This window comes from Vulpes lagopus, chromosome 17 (assembly GCF_018345385.1).
Source record: "Vulpes lagopus strain Blue_001 chromosome 17, ASM1834538v1, whole genome shotgun sequence".
NCBI lineage: Eukaryota > Metazoa > Chordata > Mammalia > Carnivora > Canidae > Vulpes > Vulpes lagopus.
Genome location: NC_054840.1, coordinates 9,588,742 through 9,615,580, shown reverse-complemented (window position 1 = coordinate 9,615,580; position 26,839 = coordinate 9,588,742). Strand labels below are relative to the sequence as shown.

Below are 26,839 nucleotides of genomic sequence, written 5' to 3'. Positions count from 1 at the left end.
AACTCAAATCCTGGTGCCAGAGGTTACCAGCTCGTAACCTAAGTTCCCCTAGCCAGTTTCCTCACTTGGAAGGCAGATAGCTACATCATGGGACTGTTGAGAGAATTTAATTAAATAAATGCATCTAGAATAGCACTTGACACAGAGAAGGGTGCTCAACAAATGTCTCCTTCTCTTCCTTTTCTTTCTGTTCTCTGGTAATGAATCTGACTGGGGCCATTATTCGCCCTTCCTTGATTGGCTCAAACGTGCCCCATTAGGATTATGTAAGGAACTGCATTATCTTGAGAAAAAAGCCTGCCTTCTGAGTAAACTTTCTGATAAACTTCATGAAAACGGAAGCCAGAGATACTGGACAGTGAAATGGAAAGATAGATGGCTTATAAAAAGATGACTTGGGGAATGGCTGGTTACTGGTTAACTGGTGAGTTCTGTTAAAGGGATCAAGACAATTGGAGGGAAGATAGTATTAGTCTATATTAGAAAAGTCTGCTGCTCAGAAAAAGATAAAACAGTATATTTTTTCTTTATATATTCACAAGTCTATTTTGCAAACAACCATCTGTCTACTTCCACGAATGAATAATTTATATAAAAAATAAATAGTATTAAAATCACCAATTCCATTTATCAGCTATGTATTTTTGAAAAAAAATCAACTCAGTAAAATATCCATAAATTATGAGATTTCAACCAATTGTCTACTGGGTTCTTTTGCTTTCTTTTTCTGTTCATATCTAATAGGACAGTTTCCTTTTATGTTGCCAATGACAGTAATTCTTTAAAAATCTACTTTTAAAAATAAAAAGCTTAAAAATAACTAAATTGCATCATAGCAAAGAAATTTATATTGCCAAACAGAAATTTTGTTTAACATTTAAAATCTTTATAAAAGATAAACAAAACCTGATTTTCCCTTTATTTTATCATAATTGAAAAATGAAATCACTTAACACGATCACTTGATACATAATTTCCTTAAAACTTCTCTATGGTGAAACAAAGCTCTATATATTTAAAGAGTGTGTATAACATTTATAACACTCATGACAATTTCAAACCAACTAGCATTGATAAAACTTCAAATTACTATTAGTTGTGGCTATTTTTGGAAAAAAGGTACAAAGCTTATTAGGGCCCAGCATATCAGAAAAACTTAACTTTACATTGTCATAGAGTTCAAGAAGTGACATTATAGTGTGAAGACACTATAATTTGCCATTTCCTTCTCATAAGTCTCTCAAAACAGGTTGCAAAAATATTCAGTACCTCATATATAATAACTAACAAAAATATTTCCATTGACTACCTTTTGCCCAGAGTGATTAAGGACCAAAAAATAGAATTCTTGTTGCTTTATTATCTGATAAACTGCTAGTAAGCTCCCATTAGAAGTTCTTTAGACATTACACCAAGTCATCTTGGTCTTCTGATCATATATATATATTCATATATATATATATGTATTTTCAAGTAAAGAAATGTTTAACAGATGTAAACTATTTATTGAATATTTGCCACCAAATATTGTTAAATACATTATCTTGCAGCATATCGCTTTCAAGTTAAAATGTCAAACAAACACCAATATTTACAATTCTTTTAAGGAATGTTATATAATGACACATTAAGGCGTAAATTCTTTTGGCTTATAATTCTTAAAAGAATGATAATAGCAAAAGTGATGCAAAATCTTCAGTGTGAGATTATGATTAAGCTACATTTTACAAAAATATGGTGTAAGATGGCAATAATCCCATTCAACATCCTGGATTAGATCCCTTCAGGAGGGACTGATAATTTATACAGTCAAACTTTAAAATTTACAGATAAAGGCAGTTCAATACTGCCACTGAGAAGTACATCTCTTAACATATACAACTTTCAGGCCACAGTTTTGAAGGTCTGAAGTATCAAGTTGGTTTGATGAATTAGTCGATTGGCACTTATGAACACATTTATTGCCCTGTTTAAAAAAAAAAAAAAAAAACATTAATTTTGCCCAAAAAATTCATCCTTTTTTAAATATTTATACTTGATGTCATCTACTAATAGTAGCAATGAAATCAATTTAGGAAAAAAAAAAGTCAACTTAGTACTGAGGATCATGTTTTATACTAGCTTGGAACTGAATGGTCCTGCATCGTTTGAAACTATCTAGGAATTACTGCCCCCTAGTGGTTCTGTTGGCAATAAGGTGTTGGTGGGCTGCTAATGATAGGTGGCGCCTCAACAACCAGATCCCATGCCTAGGTTGAACAAATAATGGGCCAAAGAGGATTCAAATGTAGTCTCCAGCTTTGGTTTCATACAAGTTACCAAAATAATATCTGCTCCAGTATTATACTCAGCCTCAAAATCTCTACATCAAGGGACATAATAAATACTTAACAAAAAGCTAATTACTTCAAATTTGACTTACCCAAATCTCTCTTACTTTCTTTCAAAAACAAAAAACAAAATAAAAAACTATGAGAATTCTAAACTACTTTTAGAATAAATCTACTTTTAAAACAAAATAATCATGTGGTCTCAGTATTTAAAAGCTGACAATATATTTAAAAATATTCTTAAAAATTACTTTGTGCTGGGGCACCTGGGTGGCTCAGGAGTTGAGCATCTGCCTTTGACACAGGGCATGATCCCGGGGTCCTGGGATCGAGTCCCACATCAGGTTCCCCATGGGCAGCCTGCTTCTCTCTCTGCCTATGTCTCTGAATCCTGTGTCTATCATGAATAAATAAAATATTTTAAAAAAATTACTTTGTGCTGCACACATTTCTCCTATCAGTCCACCTTCATGTGACTGGAACAAAGAACTGTGCTGTGCCCTAGTCCTACTGTGTGCTCTTATCAGTTTCTCAATATCATAGCTAAAACTTGTATCTTCATCCTAGACATTTCTCAAAAAAGAGGGGCCAGAGAGAATTAATTAAATCAATGCAAATTAATCCCCCTATTGGAAGATGGCTCATAGATCAGGCTCTATTAACATCTTTCAGTTTTGAGAAAACAGGTACAAAACTTGTGGCACATTATTCATATACAAGTAATTATTAAGATGCTACTGAATGGAGAAACTGTAGTAGCAGAGAGCCTGAATAAACCATACACAGAGTACATACCTCCAGATTAATGAAAATTAGGCTTTAAAGGAATTTCTACCTTTTGATGTGCTTATTTCATGATAATTCTTAATTAGAATCAGAAATAATGATCCCATCATGTAAATTATTCTTTTAATGTGTTTTGGTTATTTTGGCTTAGCAATGGAGACCGAGGAAAAACAGATGTTAAGTTTATTTTCAGAACACACCTGCAAGCTTATTAAAACAAAGTCATCAAGGAGCTTTTCCCCTAGACTATCTGAACAATAACAAAACCATTAATAAAATGTAGCTCAGTATCTTTTATTCATAATATAAATGTAAGGATTTCAACCTACTGGAACTGTTAAAAATGACTGAAAATTAACAGACCATTCTAACATATTTTTATTATTTTTAAATATTACTATAATAATATTGTAATGTTCGACATGGATATAGGGATCTTTAAACTTCAATGGTAAAATAAAATGTTAGAGATCCCTTCCAATTATACATGAAATAATCACTATTTAGATTGCTTTTCTGACTTTAAGCACTGAGAGAAAATGATCTTGTCTACAAAATTCCTAGTATTCTACTTGAGGTACAAAGAACTCTCTATATAAGGTACAATGTGACAGAAGACAGGGCCTCTTCATCAGCTTATACATTATATGTACATGTGTAAAATGTGTATGTAAAAACATTATTTTTGGGGGGTTTCCCAGACTGTTCTATAGATAATTGTATGTAAATTTAAAAGCAATGTCCAATTTACCTTTTTAGTATACTACTTATCTTATGGAATGACAGTAAAAGCCTCCCTCCTTCCAAACAGTGCGTCACAACCTTTGCAGCACTTTTAAATCACCTGGAACACTTAACACTTTTTATAAAAGACCTAAACCCTGGTCCCCACTCCAAGCTATCTGAATTAGAACCTCTGAAGTTGGGACTAAGGCACTAGAATTTTAAAAAACTAATAAACCAAAGTGATGATCCTAATGTGCAAATGGGATTGAGAACCATTGCTTTGTTCTTAAGGGACCTGTCAGTATCAGTATTATCTGGAAACTTTTTAGAAATGCAAATTCTTGGTCCCTGGGTAGCTCAGTCTGTTGAACATAAACTTTTGATTTTGGCTCAGGTCATTATCTCAGGGTTGTGAGATGGAGCCCCACATTGGGCTTCCACAGGTAGTCTGCATGAGATTCTTTTCCCTCTGCCCCTCCCCTCACCTGCAAGCTCTCGCTCAAAAAAAAAAAAAAAAAAAAAAAGGAGAAAGAGAAATGCAAATTTTGGGGTCCACCCAAGACCTATAGAATGGAGAGGGACTCCAAAAGCAATCTGTTTTTTAATAAGCCCCACAGGTAATTCTGATGCTACTGAAGTTTGAGAACCACAGATTCAGGGGCTGGTGAAGTAGACCACTAAGCCGAATCTCACTCCTTGTGTTTTATATAGCCTGCAAGCTAAGAGTACTTTTATATTTTTAAAATGGGGGAGATAAAAAAAGGAATATTATGTAACAGGCAAAAATAATACAAAATTCAAATTTCAGAGTCTATAAAAGTTTTATTAGAACATGGCCATAATGTCACTTGTTTTCACACTATAACTGCTTTTGCACCACCACAGCAGAGTTGAAGTAGGTAGTTCCCACAAGCCCACCAAGTCAAAATAGTTGCCATGTGGTTTGTTTCAGAAAAAGTCTGCCAACTTCTGCTCTAGTCTAGTTATGGCTGGATTATCAACCACTCACTATCTATTTTTAATAGTCTATCTTAGTGACTAGGTAACTTGAGTATTAACAATATAGTAAAAGGGCTTAATTTATATGGTTTTCATATTATATAAAACCACATAATTTAATTTTAAAAGAAAAAGATGATGAGACTACTTACTTGCCATCTTTAAAATAGGTTTTCAGAGTATCACTGAAACTTTTGGAATACTTTACAAATTCTTTCTTTTGGTGTTCAAGTGCCTATGGACATCAAATAGAGTAAGAAATATTAAATAAGAGAAATAACACAAAAGCCAAAATCAAAGATAAGAGATTACACAGAATATAGAATGGTCTTTATACTACAGATTAAAATTTTTACAAGTATTTTCTTAAATATGTTTGAACTCAAGGACAAAACCAGTGGTTAATGATACAAAACTATTTTCAATAATCAAGCCATCTCAGTATTTAATTCAATAAAACAACTAAATGTAAATCAAAATGTAAAGTGGCAGCTTGTAAGGCGTCTACTAAACTTACCCTGCGGTTCTGGTATTGATACTTCTTGAAGACATTATTCACTGTATCAAGAAGTTCCTTTATTGCACTAGCTATATCCCTGTTGGATAAGGAAAAAGGAATTTTCTTAAAATCAGTTATATCTGGAAGAGAGGTGTTATTTTATATATATACACACATTTTAATTTTTTTAAGGATTACTAATCACACTGTTAATTACCTTACTAGCACTGCATCAAGCGCAAACATATGACTGACTAGTTGGCTGGAGTTTTGTTTAAGCCTGTACCCTTCTGTGATGCTGTCTCTTCTCTTGAACAGCTGACCAAACATTCTACAACCAACTTCAATCTTCCCAAATCAGTAACATTTCATTCAGCATTACTTACTCAAATTTCTAAGAATTAGCTCTGCTTCTCATCTCTTCCAGTTACAATTTTTCCTTTCTCTGATGTAGCTGAATTCAATCTACTATATTCCCCACTTTTGCTATGTCATGAACAATTATGTAAAATTTATATGTAACTCACTTCTGTTTTTATCAGCATTTCAAGTTATGTACCTAATAGTTTTGATGTTTATTTTTTTTTAAAGATTGATTTATTTATTCATAAGAGACACAGAGAAAGTGGTAGACATAGGGAGAGGGAGAAGGGAGGGAGCCTGATGTGGGACTCAATCCCAGGACCCCGAGATCACAATCTGAGTCAAAGGCAGATGCTCAACCACTAAGCCACCAGGTGCCCTAAAATTCTGCTTTAAAAAGGGATTATAAAACTGCTTTCAGGGCTAATCAACAACCTGAATATATGTTCCATATGTAATAGCTAGATTCCTTAGGTCAAAAGAGCAGTGAGTTCTCACTCACCTGTAAAGAAAAACAAAAAAAAGCAAGAGTTTTCTGAATGGTACCCCCAGACTTACCATGAATACTGGGAATATACCTGTACTTTAAAACTTAAAAAATAAGCCTCCCCACCCCCACCCCCGGTGATTTTACTGAGGAACCAAATTTCCCAATGTCTGGGAATCTAGAGCCTAGAACCAAGACTCTGGCCAACCTATCAGTGGCCAAAGAGCTTTATAAAGAACTCTATCAAAAGACCCAGACTGTTTATCCCTAGGCCTGATCTTCTCTAAAAACAATCTGTGGCAATTCATATAAAATATTACATCATCTACACGTACACAGATCAGTATTTTCATTTAAGGCACTAAGGTCTGCACCAGGGAAGCTAAATTATATTACTAAGGGTTTATTTCCTACAAGAGAAAACAATCGGTACTAAAAAATACTTCAGACAATTAAACAGATTAGAACTGGAGAAAACTTGAGGGTAAAATAACTACAGTGTAATTATAAACAATTCTGGAGCTAAGTGATTCTGTGAAAAGGGACATATAGTATGGGTACAGTAGGATGAAATTTTAGCAATTTGCAGCTTTTAGTGCGATAACTTTGGGGAAATATATACTCAAAAGAGGACAAGAGACATCAGATGAATGTAAACATATATCTTATCAAAAAATTGCATGGAATAGGAGGCTTTCTAATCCTGTAACCCAAATTTATATATTTATGTGAACATTCGAAAGGAAGGAAATTCCTATGCTGTCTATTTATAGTTAGGTCTAGACTGGACACCTCTGGAAAAGCTACTCTGAAAACCATCAGGAAAACCAAACTCTGGTGAATTTTAGCATGTGGATATGTAAATGCAGATTATAAAGAGTAAATAGATAAACGCATGGCTTTCTGGTTTATTAAGTCACAAGTCTCTACTAGTCATCCATTACGATGTATCAGACCTAAAAAAAAAGAACCCCTATGAATTAAATTTATTAAATATTTGCATAAGCTTAAATGTAGTCAAACAGAAACATTCATTAATCAAAAGCACTTTTAACATATTTGTTTGCTGGATCATTTTTCCTAATCAACTCCACAGAGAAAAGGGTAAAAAAAAAAAAAAACCTCTTATTTCACAATGTTAGTATGTGCTGTGAATGCATATATTGGGTTCTGCATGAGGCACTTTATGTATAGCTTTTCCCTCGATTCTTAAAACTGTTACCCTCATCTTCACAGCTAAATCTTAGAATAGAAATTCAAACCTAGCTCTGCTAATATATACAAAAATACCTGGATATTTATTAGCTGACAGGAATCGTTTTTCTACTTTAATATAACCTATGAAATCACATATAGTACTTGGTATAAAAGTACCTGACACATACTTATTGAAACTAAAATAAAAGAAGAAGATACCTTAAGTATGAAAAAGTAAAATATTTTAAAGAAAACTGTGACTACACAGTAATGTGCCTAAAGGATAAGCCATTTTTTATTTTGGTGCAATTTTATCCACTAATTTGTTCAACAACCATGTATGTATCAAAATGTGTCAGTATATATCAGAGATACGAATAATTACAGCTTACCAATCTATGTTAATTTATATACGGTTGAACTGTAGTCTCACATATATTATCAACAAACTTTCCATGGCCAGTTATACCTCCTAAAATGCTTAAGAAATTAATTTTAACTGCCGATACTCTTAAATGTAGTTGTGCTGAGTATGCTCCAGAAAACAAAAGTGAAATATTACTACTGCCCCTAAAATGAGAGACAAACCTCTCAATTCAGCCTCTGTCAATGACTGTGGACAAGACTCTTCGGCTCCTGACCTCAACTTCCTTATGATTAAAATGTGGCTGTTAATACAGTGCTTTTCAGACCTATTTCTCTAAAGCCACAACGGGTTTAGCAGAGATCACTGGGGACTCCCCAGAAGGGTAAGATGGTGTCAAAATAGCAGGATGAAGGCTCTGGGCCTAGCATATCTACCCCAGGTTCAACCACAACACTCTTCTCTCCCTTACCTACTGGCATTCTATATTGAAATATCCTTTATCACACCTCTTCTAGATGGCAGAAACTGTTTTCAGTCACTGGGTTAGGCCTGCATGACGAATCTCAGACTGAGAAGCAGCAGAAGACCATGGAGTGTGTCTGCCTGGGTTTGAACCCAGATCTACCAACTTACCAGCTCTCTGATCTTGGAAAAGTTACGTAATTTCTTCACCTGTTATAGCAGTGTTACAATACATTAATATATGTAAAGTGCTTAAAAAAGCACTGAGAACATAATCCAAGTGACTACTATCATTAAGATGATATTGATTCCATAAACCTCTCCTTCAATGACATGAGGCAAAATTTGCAAAAAATAAAAATATTATTTTTAAAATGTCAGATCTTCATAGAAATGTAGTATAGATTGTAAATATATGATCATCAAAACAAATTAATATCTTACTAAATTATTTGAAAACTCTAAAAATAAGTTAAAAATAAGTTGTCTAAGCAACTGTGCTTCAGATCACTGGCAATTTATCCTTTTTTTTTTTTTTTTTTTTTGCAATTTATCCTTTTATGAGCAAAATATGTTTACTTTATGTTAGACTAAAAATAAAAATCCAAAACAGTCAATTCTCTTGAATTGAGTTCCTTTTTCACATATTAAAAATAGTTAAAGGAAAAACAAATAGTTAAAGGAACCTGAGGCTTCCTATTAAGGTAAAATATTTACCTCAGGATTTGTTCTCTGTGACATGAATTTTAGCTAGGCAATGAAAAGTCTTTTTCATACTTTCAGGTTCTCAATTAGAAGACCTAAAAGAAGAGGATCGCTCTTTGATAGCTGGGCTGAGTACCCATCACAAAGCATTACTTTCTAAAATGGGATATTTTTCCCCTATAGCACTCACAACAGGTGCCCAAACTAGCTAAAATAGCATCTTGCAATGTGAATTACAAAAAGTACTATTTCCAAGAGATGTTAATATTTACAAGTGAGCCTTTTTGCATTCTTTAAAGATACAAAGTATGACAACACAGCCTCTTCCAGACAGACAGACAGACAGACAGATAAGAAATAAAAACAAAAAACCTGTACTAATGAATCTTTCCTGTTCAGCAATTTCTACCTGTGGTTTAACCAAAAGGTTGCACCGATATTGCCACTCTAATTCCCCAATCTTCTTTGTTTTATCTGCAGTGAGGCTGAAGAAAATGATGAGACTCTACTCCTCTAGAAATTATCTATTTTCCCCTCGTTCTCCCACCCTCTCAATCCTGGAGGACAGTGCCCCTGGTTTGAGAACCACTACTCAAGGATTCAAGGATGACCCTTCTTGCTGCTGCTCACCAGTCAGCCTCCTGACCCCATGCATATTTTCAGTCTTATGTAACCTGCATCCCCAAAAGTAAGGATTTGGAGGTTTACAGTTTGCCGAAATTAAAAACAGTATTCAAGACTAAGAATACATTACTTATCCTAATGACTTCTACCGTTTCTGAAACAAAAAACAATATTGGTGTCCTTTGTTACCAATACTATAATCTATCTAACTTTATTCACTTTGATCTGATGTTTACATTTTTGCATTATTTTTTGTGGTTCAAACTACATTCCAATTTATGTACATTTCATTTACTGTTTTTATATTAATATTCTAAAAAATGTTATCATACTCTAAAGCCAAATACCACAGCTTAGAAGTTAACACTCAAAATGCAGCATTTAAAAATTTCAAGTTTGATTTCAAATTAATATTTCAATTTAAAATTAATGTCATACCAAAATAAAACACCTAGGATGAGTGGTTCCTTTGAAGCACTTTGAAATAAAGAAGAACCAAAGCCAAAAGTTGCTTACTTGATTGTCTGCAGGAATCTCACTCTGTCATTGATCTCATCCGGGATCTTACTGAGAATTTGTTTAAGTGCTCGTGCCTTTTCATTTAGGTCCTGGAATTCTGGTTCTGGTCGTTCAATCATATACTCTGATAAAATAAATTTTTAAATATATAAATATATAAATAAGTAGATAGACAGATAGCATCATGCAACTCCCTGACAAATTCGAGTCTACAAATTCCCAGTGTTGGTTAAAGATGTAGAAGGGGGAAAGAAAGGTCAGATGACTAGGAAAGACAAACAGAATTCGTTAAAGTTCAACTTAGTTCAGAAATAATTTTGGCTCTCTCCAAGTAAAGTATAAGAACATGAAAACTATAAACATTTTCAATTTGGAATAAATGCAAATTCCATGAAATCTTAAAAAAAACAAAAAACAAATAAGACAGGCTCAATCAAATTTATCAGGCCTCTGAAGCTGTATTTCACAGGCAACCTTAAAGTAGTGACACTCATAACAAATATAATGGCAACATATATCTGTCAGTGGAGAAAATGAACTTAATAAAAACCTTTATGTTGAATATGTAATGGATTCCTGATATCAAAACCCAAATAATCTATGAATATCTTCAGCACATTTCTGAAATCTCAAAAACACAAAGTAATTGATAAAGATTTTTTCCTGCTATCACTACAGTAATAAGAACAACAGTAAGGATGGAGAGGAAAGCGGGAGGGGCGGAAGGCCCATTCGTCAAATAAAGACTTGGAGGAAGTGCTTTTCAACCACTGTAAGAAAATTAAACAAGATTCTGACTACCTTCTACATCATCAGCTGCCATTCGAAGAAGGGACTCTGTGAAGTTAACTTCTACACTTTTTTTCTCTAAGATTTTCATAATGATGTCTTGTGTGAGTCCTGGATTTTCTTTTTCAGCCTATAAAGAAGAGAAAGCTAGTTTTAAAACACAGAAGCTCAATCAGCACTTTAAAGCCAAAACTTAATTGTTTAGAACCTGCTGGGAACTTCTGAGAGTGATCAACTTACAAAAGCAGAAATCTTTGTAAAGTAGGTGTGATGATGGCATTCACTTATGTTTTGTCAGAGCTTATGCATGGGTGACTTCTTATTATAGTCATGGTCCCATTTGCCATTTGAACATAAAGTACTTAACATTTCCTATTTCTCTTCTACACTCACTTGCAATCAAACTGGTAACAAAAATAGAAATAACAGATTATATATATTTTAGTAATCCATCAATTACTCTGTTCAGGAGTTTAAATACACTAAGGATTTTAAGCTTTTTTTCATTAGCTAATATTCCAATTTAAGGATCAAGCAATAACTTATCTTACCAATCCTTTGCAGATTCTTTGTATTTAAATGAACAGAATGTCAGGAAAAACAAAGGCAAAACAAACAAAAAAATGGATTTCTTTTGTAGGTTTTATTTAAGCTATCTAATCCTTTAACTACTTTTCCACATAAAGATTTTCATTTCCTATTTTATTTCTGTGGCAAGAGTATTTCCTTTCGTAGCAAGAATATCTGTAGCAAGAATAATTTACCGAACATCATTTAATACTTTTGCTACCTCCTGAGCTTGTTTCATTGATGAGTTTGCATTAGTTCTTTGTTACTTACACTCACTAGGGCACTAAAATCTTCTAGCCAGCTCAAGACTGAACATAGAAAGCTCTGAGTTTACCAGAGTTAATTTTCAGATTTTGGTTTTCTCCCAGTAATTCTTTCCCATTTTATTATTTTTAAAAATTTTGTAACGACACTCTAAGTTTGTTTCTTTTAGGATGCCTGCTAATTTTAATCATTATGCTGATGATTTCCTATCATCTTTGTCCAATATTAAACAGCAAATAGAAACACAATTTATGATCCTAAGCAGACAGCCATCTATTTGCTTCCACATATGTCAAGCACATTTAACCTCTGCCTTTTCAATTCCATTCTGGTATCACTGCAGATCCAGCTGTCTTTCATTCCTATTGCCCTTTCCATGATAACATCTTGTTTCTCATTAGGCTTCAAGTATCAAAAACTGAAAGGTTTTGGAATGGAATGGGGAAAGAAAATATTCACATTTATCTCAATCTTGGGATCATTTAACTGCTGTCACATGCTATTCAAGGAAATCACTTTGATAAAGATTAATAACGATAAAGCGTATCCTACTGAATTCCATTTCCTTTATGCATGTTTTGATTTTTCCTTCCATGAATATATTCAAGAAAGAATTCATTTTTACAAAACAAGAGTTACCTTTAAGGGAAAAGTTGTACAAACATGGGTTAAGAAAGTTATCAACATTATTAATTTGGTGAGCTGCCACAAAATTACATACAGTATAAGCCAGTATTTGATAACTGTGCTTTATCTTCTTTCTCTAAATAGCATTAAATTACCTATATAATGAATTATCTTACAAAGTAGGAGAGCACTCTCCACGTGCTTACAGAATATGCCAGCAGAAAAACATCTCTCTCTGATTAAGTTATAATAAACTGCCAAAATCATTACATGCTAAAAGACTGAGAATAAAGCTTTCAATACCAAACTGGAGTGGAGCCTCAAAATGCCCAAACTGAGCATTACAGAAATCTTACGGAGGTCTCTAACCTTCTCAGCTTACACGTTCTTATTGCTAAGAAAAATACCTTAATAATGGTTATGTATTAAGTAGTTAAGTTCAAATAACTTAGTAAGTACTTGTGTCCTAACAACTTAGCGGTCTTTAAAAAATACATAAATTAAAAGAAAAACATTTTATTTCATTCTTAAAAAACCATGATTCTTACTAATGAGATGCATTCACCTGTTGGGCACTGCACAATTTCTAAACCTTGCACCCTGATTTCCTTTTGAACACTGATATTCTTGTGGTACTTACTTTTTATCACAGCAATGGCCAAAATTTCAACTCCACAAAGATATGACATAATGGAAGAAGCCCAATCGAATACACTGACGAAATTGTAAACTACCAAACTGGCATAGTTCACATAGTGTCAAAGAAATGTTTAGTATCACTGTGTTCCTTTAAATTTTGAAAATAACTCATGGAGCCCATCTGAGTTTGCTGTGAGGTGCCAGGATGCCTCGGCACCTAGCTTGGGAACAATCGTCTTAGTATCTTCTGGCTGAAATCCTAGTACTTACTTTTCATTTTAAAGGTCTTAAATTTACCCAATTCCTCTGACTGACAAAATAAATAGATCTGTGCTTAAATTGGAGATTTTAAACTATCTATACTTTAACGTTTTCTCTCAGAATAGAACTCTGAGTTCTGTGGAAGTTCGATTTTTATGAAGAATCCAACTGTAAGAAAAAACTATCCCCAAAGGCAATAACGTCCACTCTTGTGATTCAGTGATTCTCAACAGCATAACCTATCAGAACTTTCCAGAGGGGGAAAGAACAAAAGAGAATAGATATCTTAAAAGATAATTTTCATTAGTATTTTTTTCTTGAGGAATAATTTTTATCCTTTTTTTCATGATAAGAAAAATAAATACTAAACCATGATAAATGACACTTGTGGTCAAAGAACTGGAAATATGTATATATATTTTCAGTATATTATCCCTATTCATATAGGAATATATGGCAAGGTGAGCCTTTTATTTATTTATTTTATTTTTGAGAAAGAGGAAGTGTTAGTGTGGGGAGGAGCAGAGGGAACAGAAGAAGCAGACTCCTTGCTGAGCAGGGGGCCCGATACAGAGCTCGATCCTAGGACCCCAGGATCATGACCTGAGCAAAGGCAGATGCTTAACTGCCTCAGCCACCCAGGCACCCCTGGGTGAGGCTTTTAAAATCTTTTTCAAATAAGTTGTAGTTTTAAAAATACGAAAATCTTCATCTTTTTAATGCACACCCTTTTAATTCCACTTGAAATTTAACAAATTAAATCTGATAATAAAAATAAATCAATGCAAAACTAATTTGTTTTCCTCTCAAAATAACTTCCACTTTCCCCAGTTAACAATCAGTGCCATGGATAATAAAATTTATCCATATGTTAAACAAGGCCTTTTAAAGCCATGTACTTTAAACACAGTTTGCTTTTAAATTGTACATTAAGTTAAAACATCAGATTATATATAAGGATATTTATGAGAAAAAGCTTAATGAAATTCATTATTTTACCTCTTTGAGAAATGATACTGAAAATACATCTATTACTTCAGAGTCCTCTGATCCACAGGAGAAATTTCTCTCTGTTCTCACTATCAAGAAAGCTAAAAAACTGACTTTTGCCTTATCAATACTATATTGTGCAATAGGTCGCCTTTCCTTCCTTTCTTCAGCCACAAACAAAATAGTCAGCAAGTTAGCTTAAAATAGCTTCCATCATGCCTCCTTAATAACCAAATATGCCATTCCAGAGCCACAATGAAGCTCAAGGAAAAAAAAAGAAAAAACAAATTGGTATTGCTTCATTCATTCTCTTCATTAACCCAAAGATGTGTCAGAACATATTTTAGTGAAGCTACTATGTATGTATACACTGGCACTGCATTTTAGAGTATTAATCACATCAAAACAGGTTTAATATAATACATACAATGTAAATTCTTATGGTGAGGTAAGAGAGATGTCTAGTGATCTGTGCTAGCAATTAACAATGGTTTCAATAAACTATCTTTGCAATAAAAAAGAAATCAAACGTGATGGATTTAGAGTTTTAATCCAATAAAACTTGATGATAAATTTATTCTAGATTTAAACATTAAAATACTTTTAACCTGAGATATGTTATTTTAGCTATTGATGGAAACAAACATACACAATATAAATAAAAATTGATGTTTGGAGCACCCTGATATACAGTGGGAAAGGAAGGGGGATCGATGAAGTTTTATACGAAAGAATGCACCCAGTATATAGAAGAGAACTGTCCAACAGATATATAACGCAAGCAACAAATATCATTCGTTGTAATTGTAAATTTTCCAGTGGCCACGTTACAAAAGCAAAAACAAGCACATGAAATCATTTTAAGAATACATCCAAAGTACTATCATTTCAATATGTAATTAATATAAATTTTATGGAGTTATTCTTCATTCTTTTTCTTATACTAAGTATTCAAAATCTGGTGCGTATTTAATACTTGAGGTACAACTCAATTTGAACTAGCCATACTTCAAGTCCTCAACAGCAATGTGTATCAAACAGTTCAAGTCTACAATGAAAAAGTTCACTCTGAGTGACTTGGCTGTGTATTTGCAAGGTATCCTTAATCTGTTCCACACACAGAACTTGTTTTGCCATCAAAAACACTGTTTAATGGTTATGTTCTATAATTAAGCAATATGGAAAACATCTTTTTGAATTATACTTTTACAACAGTTTTTTATCAAGTCAAATAATAGAAAAAGAAATTCAAAAATATACTCTAAACCTAAAGAGAAAATTCCAAAGTAGTCCGTTTTCAAAGCACAAAGTAACAAAAAGATGAATGCTAAGGAAACAGCATTTGTTTTAATTCACTTTTGGGAAGTGTTTTAAGCTTTACAGAGTACACTAAAGCAGATGTGAGACAGGTGAAGAGGTTTTCACTAAAAGGAAATAAAGTGGCAATTATCACATGGTATTCAGATTTATATGTAACATACATTTTAATCATCATAATAAATTATTTGTACCTCACCTTAATGAAAGCTGCTCTCAGTGTCTGAGCTGCAGACAGGTTTACTCGTTCTAGCTGCAATATAAATTTTAAATCACTATTAGAATCAATTTTCTTAGAAAAAGCACATTTCTGATATTCCATTATATAATAATAACAGTGATAAATCCATCATTCAATCAACAAAAATACTTGCAAATTCTAAATCATCTTAATTATTCAAATACACAGGTTATCTAAAATTTTCATTAGAAACCATGGGAAATTAAAGATGTATGAGTTCTTCATTAAAAAAAGAAAAAAAAAGACACACTACCTTGAAAGTAGATTTACGATAAATCCAGAATGCAAAATAGAATTAAGTCCCCATAGAAAGAATAAACATATTTACTTCAATTATTGAAAATACGGTTCAAGATCAACTCCCAATGTTCTGTTGCAAATATAGGGCAAACTGGGTATGCATTGAATAGACAATGTCCAACAACAAGAAAACATTTATTAAGATTTTTTTATATTTATTACCTCACCCCTTTTAAATTATTTTACAATCCCTTAGCCAAGGATTAAGCTGAGTTTAGTCTATTTTATTAAATAGCAAATGGTACTGACAAAAGAGTTGATCCTAAATAAAGACTGCGGATCACCTGTCCTCTATTTTATCCAGATTAAAAAAAGGTTACCTAAAATACTAAATCAAAAGTTCAATATCAAAGCTTTTTAGTATCAAATATGTGAGGTTTACAATTTTGAAAGACACATATCTTTATTGTACACTTTACAGAATTCACTTTTCAGCAAGCCAAAGAGACATACAATTCCATAAAAATAATGCCATTTGTTGAAGAGTTAACTGCTAGGCTTAAAGTAACCACCTTCAGTTAAATTCATATTCTTTTAATCCCTAAAGACTGGGCCAATTAACTCAATAAAACTCAATGTATATATTTTTTTATTGGGGACAATATTAAATGTTCAAAAACAATGTAACTTTTACAGGATTTTTATGCCAGTGGAATATTTATACCAAAGCCTATGAACATATCCTATCTTGCAATAAATATTCCTTTCAATCCTTGAGGCAATAAATGTAAGTTTTCCTTTACAGACAACAAATATACACATATACATATCTAAGGAATCGCCTATACTTTATTAAACCAATTTTTTTTCTAAACATGACAGAAATGCCGAGAACGTTATCTCCTTACAAACTATACACCTTAAAGCATAAAAGCAACAAAATGTGCCAACATAAATACTTTATCTCCAAAAATAAATAATAGACCATTTAATTCAGTTTTAAACTTGGCTTCTACAAATCCAGTAAAATCTAACCTTGCCTTACTAGGTAAAAGAGAAGACACAAGTGGACCAGGTAGACAAATACAGCAAAAAAGCAATATATAAGCTTATAAAATTAAAGTATGCTGCCACAAATGAAAAATTTTCTTCTTCCACAGAATTCATTTAGTTGTAACGAATACTATTTAAGATTAAAATTATAATACAGCTCTTCTGATCTCAAGATCTTGCGTAAGGGAGGGAGAGGCAGACAGACAGGATGAATGTTTCCACTCTGATAGGAACCATTTCCTTATTTGGGTTTACACCACTCTGACCTCTTTCAACAAGTCAAAGGTCTGAGTCAGATGTGTACCTTCAAGTATCAGCATTATTAACTTATTCTGTACTGTCCTGGCTGGTATGTGAAAGGGTCAAGGCAAGTAAAAGAGGCCCAGAAAAGTCAGCAAAGAACTAATAAAATTAGCCAAGACAGACATCAGATTTCTAGATTAAGTTTACATATGTGTATCTTGGAAAAGAAAGGGAAAGGTCAGGCATATACTAAATCAAATCTGTGAGCTGTGAAGCACCTCAACCAGAACTCTGCTGGGAGTCATTTTGGGATACATTATATACCCACACGTCTGCCAATAAACCCACTAGGCTTTATTACTCATGTGATATCCCCATTGCCCAGGGAGTACCAGGCATACAGCACATATCTATTGTTTTTATTTGAACTTAATCTCTCATCCATAATTTATCTAAATTGTTCTTGAATCTATTTATAATTTGTAGCCTGTAATACTTAAGACAGCAAGATATGTTATCTTCCCTAATAAAAAGTGCTTCCCTTTTAGATCTTTCACTTGTGATGGATGATTTGATTAAAGATCATGTTCATCTTACCTTTCTTGACAGTACCAGCTTCTGGTAGTATCCTAATAACAGTTATCATTTAGTTAGCACGTATAATGAATTTTGCTATATATTTTTATATAGAGTATCTCAACCTCACAATCTCTAGCTATCATCATCTCTATTCTACTGAGGCAGAAATTCAGTTTGCATAAATTTACCCAATGTTCAATAGCTAGTACACACAGAGGCAGGATTTATGCATAACAAATCTATCTGGCTCCAAAACCTGTGCACAGTCACCTGAATTACTAGGATAATTAGTGGATGTTTTGGAAACAAAAGAAAATGGTAATTCTTTTCTGTTCTAAACAAATCCCTGTGTTTCTAATCATGTGTAAAAAAAAAAGTCAATGTGAGAGATACAAAAAAATAGATTATAGTCCTGGAACCCCAGAAGATCAATTTAAGTAAGCAGCTACATGGAAACTGATGGGACCACTATCAGCTGAAGTAGAAAAAGAAGTCTTTATGGAAATGAGGTCTGAACTGGTCCCTGAAGAATGCACCCTCTTAAAATCACCTTCCTTGGCCATTTGCCCACTTACGGGTTTCTTCAGAGTTGGTAACATACATGGGCATGTTTTTGTGTTAAGTTTAGAACAGAAAAGAATTACCATTTTGTTTCCAAAACTTCCACTAATTATCCTAGTAATTTTTTTAGCATTTGGGATTACAGTTGTTGGCTAGGGTATCTTTAAAGAGCCAATGCAATCATTTCTTAGTGGTAATTGATTCTGAATTCAAAGGAGGAGTAGGGAACATATGATTACACCTTGCATTAAGGGATATCTGGACAAGGAGAGGCTTTCCTTGGGCTTCAGACATCTAGGAATTCCATGTCACCAGTAAAAGGTAAAGGAAAAGTAAAAGGGAAAGGAAAAAAAGGGAATGAACACAAGAGAAAAGAGGACCTAATCTCATCTTATCAAAAAGGCAAAGTGCCTCCTGAAGTCAGCTAGAGGGAAATGAACCTAACAGTGGGGCTCTCACTCCAACCTCACATTCTCCCCACTCTTAGTTTTGTGAGCTCCTCCTGTAGTTTATTCTTGATAAACTTGAGAGCACTATTAACTGCAAACTTGTCAAATTTAACTCTATGTTTATAAAAATATTTCAAATGCTTACACATAAATTGATTCCATAGGGACCGCATTTATTGCATTGGTCCCTCCAAAGATATCAGTTCATTCCTACACTTGACTCTCTAGTTACCAAGCCCATGTCTTACACCTGTAATTTAAAAACAAAATCCATTTAATTCTTTGGTTGCTCAAGTTTTGCAGGTCTTGCATTAAATCCTAAGTATTCCTCTTTTTTTTTTTTTTAAGGTCAAAAAAATTAGGTTAGTGGGGCACCTGAGTGGCTCAGGGGGTTAAGCATTTGCCTTTGGCTCAGATCACAATCCCAGGGTCCTGGGATCATGCCCTGCATCAGGCTCTCTGCTCAATGGGGAGCCTGCTTCTCCTTCTCTGCCCCTCCCCCTGCTTGTGCTCTCTCTCTCTCTCAAGTAAATAAATAAAATATTTTTTTAAAAAAAATTAGGTTGGGGCAGCCCGGGTGGCTCAGCGGTTTAGCGCCGCCTTCAGCCCAGGGCCTGATCCAGGAGACCTGGGATCGAGTCCCACGTCGGGCTCCCTGCATGGAGCCTGCTTCTCCCTCTGCCTGTGTCTCTGCCTCTCTCTCATGAATAAATAAATAAAATCTTTAAAAAAAATATATATATATATAAAAAAAATTAGGTTGGTTCTAAATTATCTACAAATCTTGCTTCCTCAAAATCAAGCATGATTTTTCCATGCTGACATCTTTCTCCAGCCACACAAAAACTATCGATCCCATTCTTTTAAAGGATTCAAACAAGGCTTAGACACAAGAAAAAGGAGCACCTGGGTGGCTCAGTCAGTTAATAATCATCCAACTCTTGATTTCAGCTCAGGTTATGATCTAAGGGTCCTGGGATCAAGCCCAGTGGTGGACTCCCCACTCAGCAGGAAGTCCGCTTCTTCCTCTTCCGAAGCCTCTCCCCCTGCTCATGCTCTCTCTCTTAAATAAACAGATAACTCTTTAAAAAAAAAAGGCACAAGAATAAAAGGTTCATCTCTAAGACTCAAATGAAAATGAGGTGAGTCAGGTCAAAAAAAAAAAGCTAGAACAAAAGTACATAGACTCAAGAGGCTACCTATAACTTTTGTGCTACCACACAAAAGACCAATGCAATCATGTGTTTTATACATATTAAATGTAATAAATGTTTCTAAAATAATCCATTTCTGGGGTTGCCATGTTGTCCAGCAAAAAAAAAAAAGTAAGCAGAGCCACCTATTATAAAAATGTTTCATTAAAATTGCCTGGGAGGGAGCACCCTGGGTGGCTCAGTGGCTAAGTGTCTGCCTTTGGCTCAGATTGTGATCCTGGGGTTCTGGGATCTAGTCCCACTTCAGGCTCCCCCACGGAGCCTGCTTCTCCCTCTGCCTCTGTCTCCCATGAATAAATAAAATATTTTTAAAATAAATAATAAAATCTTTGCCTACAAGAATGCAAAACTCTAGGGAATGATCACAGTTCTACCAGAAAATTGCATGAAAGACTTGAATAACTACATTCCTAGTACTATTCTCAGCATTACAATATATTAAGTCATTTATTTCACAGAGTTATGAGAAATAAGTATATTATGGTTTAGCATCATCTTATAAATAAGGAAAGATAAGATTACATAGCCTACAGTAAGGGACAGAGTGGCAATTTTTACGCAAGATATTAACTGTGATCACCTCTAAACGGTGGTACTTCAGGTAAAACCCAGGCATTTACTGTGGAGAAGTGTGTTTTTACTATGCTCCAATTTGAGGGTTTGATTTTTTTAAATTAAAAAAAAAGGGGGGATAGCTAGGTATGTGAAGTTGGAGAAGTATTCCCAGATTTCATTTGCTTATTGGATAAAATTAAGAGTTGCATATTCTGCTGAGTTGGCAGAAAGAACTAGGCTGGATGCTTCTGAATAGAGAATTAATTACTTATTTAGAAATACCATTTTTGTGTGATTTATAAACAAGCATATAAACCCTTGGTGATCTAAAATTCATATTTGGTTGCAAAACTGTTTATTTCTATCTCAAAATACAATAGCTATTTCTTCAGAAATTATACATCACCTTAAAACAATTCCTCTAAAAAGTCATAGGAAATGATGATACATGGTATATCTTTTCCTGGAATGAAGAATTGAACCCTATCTCTCTCCTCCTCCATGCACAAAGAATCAGTAGAAAGTAATACAGCACATGAGTACCTAATCTAAGATCTGTCATGAGGCTTCTATAAACTCACTATTCCATAAGGTAACCGGGAGACCTATTTCACAGTACATTTACAACACACGCAATATACTTGGACTCTGAACTCTGTAGCAGCTGATTAAGAAGACTACTCCTTTCTCAGCTATCTTGGCATAGCTTCATTAAGTTTAGCAAGCATCAGACTCCCAGAATGCCACATATAACTTTGCTTGTGAACTGGAGTAACAGTACTAAAATTTCCCAGGTGTAAGGATGCCCTACTATCTAAAAATCTGTTCTTTTAGAACAGATGACTTTCAGACTACCGTGGATACTATGGATGTAATATTAAGGTGAGAATGCAGAAGCTTTTTTAACTCTTACAATACACTGTGGACAAAATTAAGTACATAATTTAGCTCCAGAGTTAAACATTCATCTCTACTCTGGTACTACTTTCTATAAAATTAATTTGACCACCATTTTATCTTTAAATCCACATAACGGGATCCCTGGGTGGCGCAGCAGTTTGGCGCCTGCCTTTGGCCCAGGGCGCGATCCTGGAGACCCGGGATCGAATCCCACATCAGGCTCCCGGTGCATGGAGCCTGCTTCTCCCTCCGCCTGTGTCTCTGCCTCTCTCTCTCTCTCTCTGTGACTATCATAAATAAATAAAAAATTTAAAAATAAATAAATAAATAAATAAATAAATCCACATAACACAGAAAAACAGAGTCAAACTAAATTCTAATTTTCCCATTAGTAGATCTGTAGAAAAATCTATGTTTGAACTATAGTTTAACTGATCAGAGAGGTCTCATTTTAGATGTTAAATTAATACACTGGAATGTCAGAGAACAATGCCAGTTTTTTATTCTTTTCAACTGAGCACTTCACATTTGAAAGTACATTTTATTCCATTCCAAAATCAAGCCGCAGATTTCATATCCTTATTAAAGAGACCTACTACCACTATTCCTAAAAGCCTGTTATTTCTGAACACACTTGTTTTTAAATAACATGGCAGAAATAACTTTTTATAAAATGCTTGTTGCCATGATGTTAGATCATAAATTCAAGAATTAGACCCTGACAACATGACATAGTAGCTCAGTCTGCTATATCTAGCCATTTGATTTTCAAATCAGTTTTAACAATTAATTCTTGAACCAACTATGAAACATTTGGCAACACATTCTAATTCTGGTCCCATTAACCCACATATTTTTTAGGTATCATCTGTCAAGAATCATTGCCTTTATTTCTGGCAGAGATTTACCAGCCCATTCATAGCCTTTCTTTTGCTTTCAAATTAATTTGTCTTATACATTAATAAATTAGAAAATATATCAGTATTAATCCTAATAGTTCATTTTATCAGAATCTCTATCCTATATAACTATTTTCCAAAGGCAAGATTCATATAAAATCCATTTTCCATATGTAAGAAAAGACCACTCTAGTTGTTAGGAAAAAAGCTTCTCTTACTCCTTTTCACTAACTAGAGGATCAAACAGAAGCTCTGCAATGTAAATTGTCCTTTCTTTAAGTAAAGACTCGTAAAGACTAGATAAATATAGAAATGCCCCAAATAACTTGGCCCAAATGCCCATAGTGATAGCTAGCTATACAGACCCAAGAAGGAGCATCTCTGGGTAGAACTGCCATAATGGTCTTGAAGCACCTGAGATGTTAAAATACTAATCATCAACGTACATTATTTAATAGCTTGAGTGACTGTCTTCCTGCCTCAAGGTAAGGTATAAGGATAATTAAATAATGTATTTGCTTCAACATCTGTGTTCTCTACAGTTCTTGAGAAGAGGTATAATGCCTTTTTCTTTTCCACATTTCCAGACCCTAGCAGACTACTCAGCAAATAAATGGCTGACATTTAGTAAATATTTACTAAACAGAACTGAAGCACTTGCTTCTAACAATAACTGTAGTCTTATAATGAGTGGGTACATATTAAAACGAAATGGTGGAATTAATTACTGGGAGGCTGGCTATACCTGCCAGCGATGGGTATTACCAGCCCTAAGAGAGTGCCTCCAATGCTACTATAGTATCAGTATAACAGGGACACGTTTTTCAAAAGATGCCTCCTATTGCTTCCTCTTTAGTAACAAAACTAAATTTCCCAACCTCCTTTCCAGCTAGGTGTGATCATAAGACTAAATTCTTGCCAATGAGATGTAAATGGAAGTCCTGTATAGGACTTCCTTCCTTGAAGGAAGCTGAACTAGCTGGAAGTAACATGCCACCTCCTGTTCCACTTTCTTGTGTCTTCGAAACAACTGAGGACATGATGAGTAGAGATTCAGCAGCCACCTCACATGCTAAAGTGACCTTGATAATGGAAAGTAGGCACTAGGACACTGAGTCATAATAAGAGTAACACTGGACCACTTACCTCCACAATTTTTTATGCAAGAGAAATAACTTCTATCCAAGCTACTGTTTTTGAGTATTCTTTTATGGTCACTGAACCTAATAACATTATTTGATAGATAGCATTTGAAATTTCAAAATGTATGTCTGAAATGGCAACTAGGTCTGTGATTTCCAAGTTAGAAGATGAATCACTTTCTATTGTCCCCAAGACTTAAGACCACAAATGCATCAAATTCATTATTATTAAATATAATAATGTGGGAGAAATGGCTTTGAAATACAGAATCTTACTCCTATACAACTAACTTTACAAAAAGGAATCGTCACTGGAAATGGTGAGGGTTTCCAGGTTACAGCAGTAACAATAAGAACAATGGTGTTGATAGCTTTATAATTAATAGCAAAATAAAACAAAACAAAAACAAAAAAAACCCTAATTAAACAGAAAGGCTAAGGCTGAAGCCACTGAATTTAGAATCCTAGATTTTAGCCCTACGTAATTTCAGGAACATCATTTCACATATTAGGAACTTGGTTCACCATTTAAAAGGAGGAGCGTGATTAAATTATTTCTAAGGAATTTCCAGCTCTAATTCTCTAACACCTTGGTATATTAATATTAAAAAAAGAAAAACTGAAAATGTATTAAGTCCTAGAAAATTCCTCAAATAAAAAAGCAACTACATCTTCTCTAGATACTAAAGCAAGGTATCTTCCATTTATTAGTAAAATGTTTTGTCTCTACTGACTAGAATTCATCAGGGTATTTTTGTACCCATTCTTCTGGCTACCTATAACGTACACATTCCAAACCCAACTGTTTAACCCTTATTTATCTCTTTTCAATCTTAGCATATATGTCTCATCTTCAGTGAGACTGGTCCTGACCCCTAACATAGAACATAGATCCCACCTATTTTAGGTGACACACTTTCTTCTGTGACTTCACAGCACTTACCACAACTTCCCATTTATATAATTACTTGTATTCTTTTGTTCAATGTCTGTCTCTCCTTTTATAGTGAAACCTCCAGATGGGAAGCAACATATCTAGGTCTCCCCCAAACCCCCTCAACTGTTTTATGTCCAGTCCTGGCACAATGCCTAACACGTAGATGAAATTCCTTTATGTATTTGTTATATGAAGGAATAAACAAACGAATAAATGAGGCAGGCATCAAGAATTGCAGATGATCGATCACATGAGGAAATGTTCACGCACTTACCTCATTAAACACAGGATACATGACTGCATAGAGGGGCATAGAAACCATGGAAGTGGTCTCAGCTTCATTCTTCATCTCTTCCATTGTCATCCTCATTCAAAAGCCAACTACAGTAGAAAAAGCAGTGCTAAAATGCAGAGGAATCTTCATTCACTGCAGTATTTCTTCTCTTTTTTGTGATAAAAGAATACGGCACAAAATATATACTGATCTGATTAAAAGGGAAGAAAGAACAGAGATTTACTATATTAAGGGAAAACTACAAACACCAATAGCTTTATTTTCCTGTGTTCTTATCTTATGAAGAGCTGATTTGCAAATGTATCTTACTTGTGAAGGTACTCCTGATCAGTGAGCCATCTCTTTTCCTCCTCAGACTCAAGAATCTGCCTTTTCTTATACTAATTTTCCCTTGTTAGGTACTAATTCACAAAGATGTGATTCATGAACCCACTCATCTTCAACTGAGAGTGCTCCCTGAAGCACCATAGAATAATGACGCATCTAGTTCCCTCTAACACAATCAAAGAAGTTAATACAACAAAGTATCAACAAAATGTCTAATTATAGCATTTATATAGCATTTATACGTAACATAAAACTAGAACTATGAAATATATAAAGCATTAATATTTACAGAGAACTGCATTAAGAATTAAGAAAAAAAGAATTTAGGTGGTTAGATTAAAATCTTTTTGCTAATAGCTCACTGATTTTGCCACCTAAAAATAACAACAGAAACATAGCCAAGCACCAAAGATTTAAAGAAAATTTTAAAACTGGGAAAATTCTATCAAATGTAGTCTATTTAGGGGAAAATGTTATTTAATTTTGCCAGTGGTATTTCTGAATCTTTGTCCAAATGTGGCACAAAAACTAAGTAGAGAGATCCATTGACACTGTTAGTTTAGAATTAAAATACTGAGAGTTCAAAAATATAAGAAATTTTGCCTTAAAGAGCTGAGGAAATATTCTGGGTTTTAAGAGAAAGTCACTATCTTTATTTGCTTTGGTAGGCTAAAAGATGAGCCTAATTCTAAAGTGAAAGAGTAGTATTAGTGACGTACCATATTTTAAACAATGTATATTGGTATATGTATTTAAAAACCATCAATTTTGAATAATTTCTACCATTTATAAAGCATTTTCAGATCATAAAACACTTTTAGTCCTCACAGTAACTTACATTAACTGCCATTCTAATCTTATGGAAAAGCAAATTCTGAGATGATGACTTGACTAAGAACACACATGCAGAGGATCAAGACTTCATCCTAATATTCTCAATCCAGAAATAATAATTCCACATAAAAAAAACTAAGTTTGAAGTAGAAACAAAGAACCTCAGCATACCTATACCCAAGAAAATACCCATTCACTGAATAAATGTGTGTTAAGCACCCACTCTGTGCAAGATGCAGTGGGGGGTGATTAAGATTTGGTCCTGATCATTAAAACTTATCTGGGCCAGATGTGGAAGACCTAAGCAGTTTAAAAGATATAATCAAAGGCCCAGAGTATGTAGACCTTCAAAAAGCTCTAATAACCTATCCCATTTGAGAACTGCTTACTATCCTTCCATAATATCTACCAGTGAAGGGGAATTCGACACGTATGCAAACAGTTTAGTCCCATTTCTGGTAGTTCTAAATATGGATAGTTTTTCGTCTGGGGGCTGAAAGCTGCTCTCTGACCTCACAGAACCAAATAAAGAAATAAAAATAAATAGGCCAATTCCTAAGTTTTATTCCATAGGGTAACAGAAAACTATTACCTGATCAGATCACTTATTTAAGCCGATTACTTTGGTTAGACTGCTAAGGATAGAATGGAGGAACATAAACTGATGGCGATGGCAGGGGAAACTAAGAGACCTAGTACAGTTACATAAAAGACTAAGTGGGCCCAAGCAAGTAGCAAGAGGAAGAAGGTAATTATCAACTGCTATCCTGCTGTTTCCATTTAACTACTTAATTGGCCATTTGGTAATCTACTTTTTCCCCTTAGAAATAAATTGTGAATACCTTTTCA

At 34.0% G+C, this 26,839-nt stretch overlaps 1 protein-coding gene across 1 annotated transcript in view; it reads right to left on the bottom strand.

Annotated features, from left to right (window-relative positions):
* Positions 1–1,484: 1,484 nt before the first annotated feature.
* Positions 1,485–26,839, bottom strand: part of PDCD10 (programmed cell death 10) — a 41,740-nt gene continuing 16,385 nt past the window's right edge. The window contains exons 2-8 of the mRNA XM_041731706.1: positions 24,809–25,019; positions 15,721–15,774; positions 10,866–10,983; positions 10,062–10,188; positions 5,359–5,437; positions 4,994–5,076; positions 1,485–1,966 (exon numbers count right to left, since the gene is read on the bottom strand). Of these exons, the coding sequence (XP_041587640.1) occupies positions 1,885–1,966; positions 4,994–5,076; positions 5,359–5,437; positions 10,062–10,188; positions 10,866–10,983; positions 15,721–15,774; positions 24,809–24,904 (639 nt within the window). The 5' untranslated portion in view covers positions 24,905–25,019 and the 3' untranslated portion in view covers positions 1,485–1,884. The remainder of the gene's footprint in view (positions 1,967–4,993; positions 5,077–5,358; positions 5,438–10,061; positions 10,189–10,865; positions 10,984–15,720; positions 15,775–24,808; positions 25,020–26,839) is intronic.